The 485-nt window shown below is 64.7% G+C and overlaps 1 protein-coding gene across 1 annotated transcript in view; it reads right to left on the bottom strand.

Annotated features, from left to right (window-relative positions):
- Nucleotides 1-152: 152 nt before the first annotated feature.
- The window catches only part of UBA2 (ubiquitin-like modifier activating enzyme 2), a gene marked incomplete at both ends in the record, with an annotated part of 20883 nt that continues 20550 nt past the window's right edge, over nucleotides 153-485 (bottom strand). Inside the window, one exon of the mRNA XM_009069200.1 lies at nucleotides 153-312. Within this exon, the coding sequence (XP_009067448.1) occupies nucleotides 153-312 (160 nt within the window). The remainder of the gene's footprint in view (nucleotides 313-485) is intronic.

Below are 485 nucleotides of genomic sequence, written 5' to 3' on the forward strand. Positions count from 1 at the left end.
CCCGACTCTCTGCCCCACCACGTCCCCCTGACTCAGAGCTCTGAGACCGAGACAGAAGCCATTTGCAAATTGCTGCCTGTACATCCTCCTGCCCGGAATTGGCCCTGGCTCTGAGCTGAGGACAGTGACAAAGCCTGCGGGGACGGACTCACCGCTGGGGAACATGATGAGCGCGAGCTGGACGAGCCGCGCGGCTCTGTCCCGAGCCTGGCCCCGCTCCGCCTCCGCCCGCCCCTCCTGCGGGCTCAGGAAGAAATAGGCCAGCGGCACCGAGAAGGCGAAATTGGGCAGCTGGGACAGATTCCGGTGACTCTGCAGGCTCGGGGAGAGAGTTGCCGAGAAATGATGCTGTGCAGCAGGACCTGGGCAGCGCGGGGGGGGCTCAGCCCGGCGGGGTTACGTGAGTTCCCAGCTGCTGGCATGGTGCCCCCACGGCTGAGTAAGCGCTTTTGAGCTCCTACCACTGTTCGCAGGGTCCAGGAACA

Source organism: Acanthisitta chloris, unplaced genomic scaffold (assembly GCF_000695815.1).
Source record: "Acanthisitta chloris isolate BGI_N310 unplaced genomic scaffold, ASM69581v1 scaffold31010, whole genome shotgun sequence".
NCBI lineage: Eukaryota > Metazoa > Chordata > Aves > Passeriformes > Acanthisittidae > Acanthisitta > Acanthisitta chloris.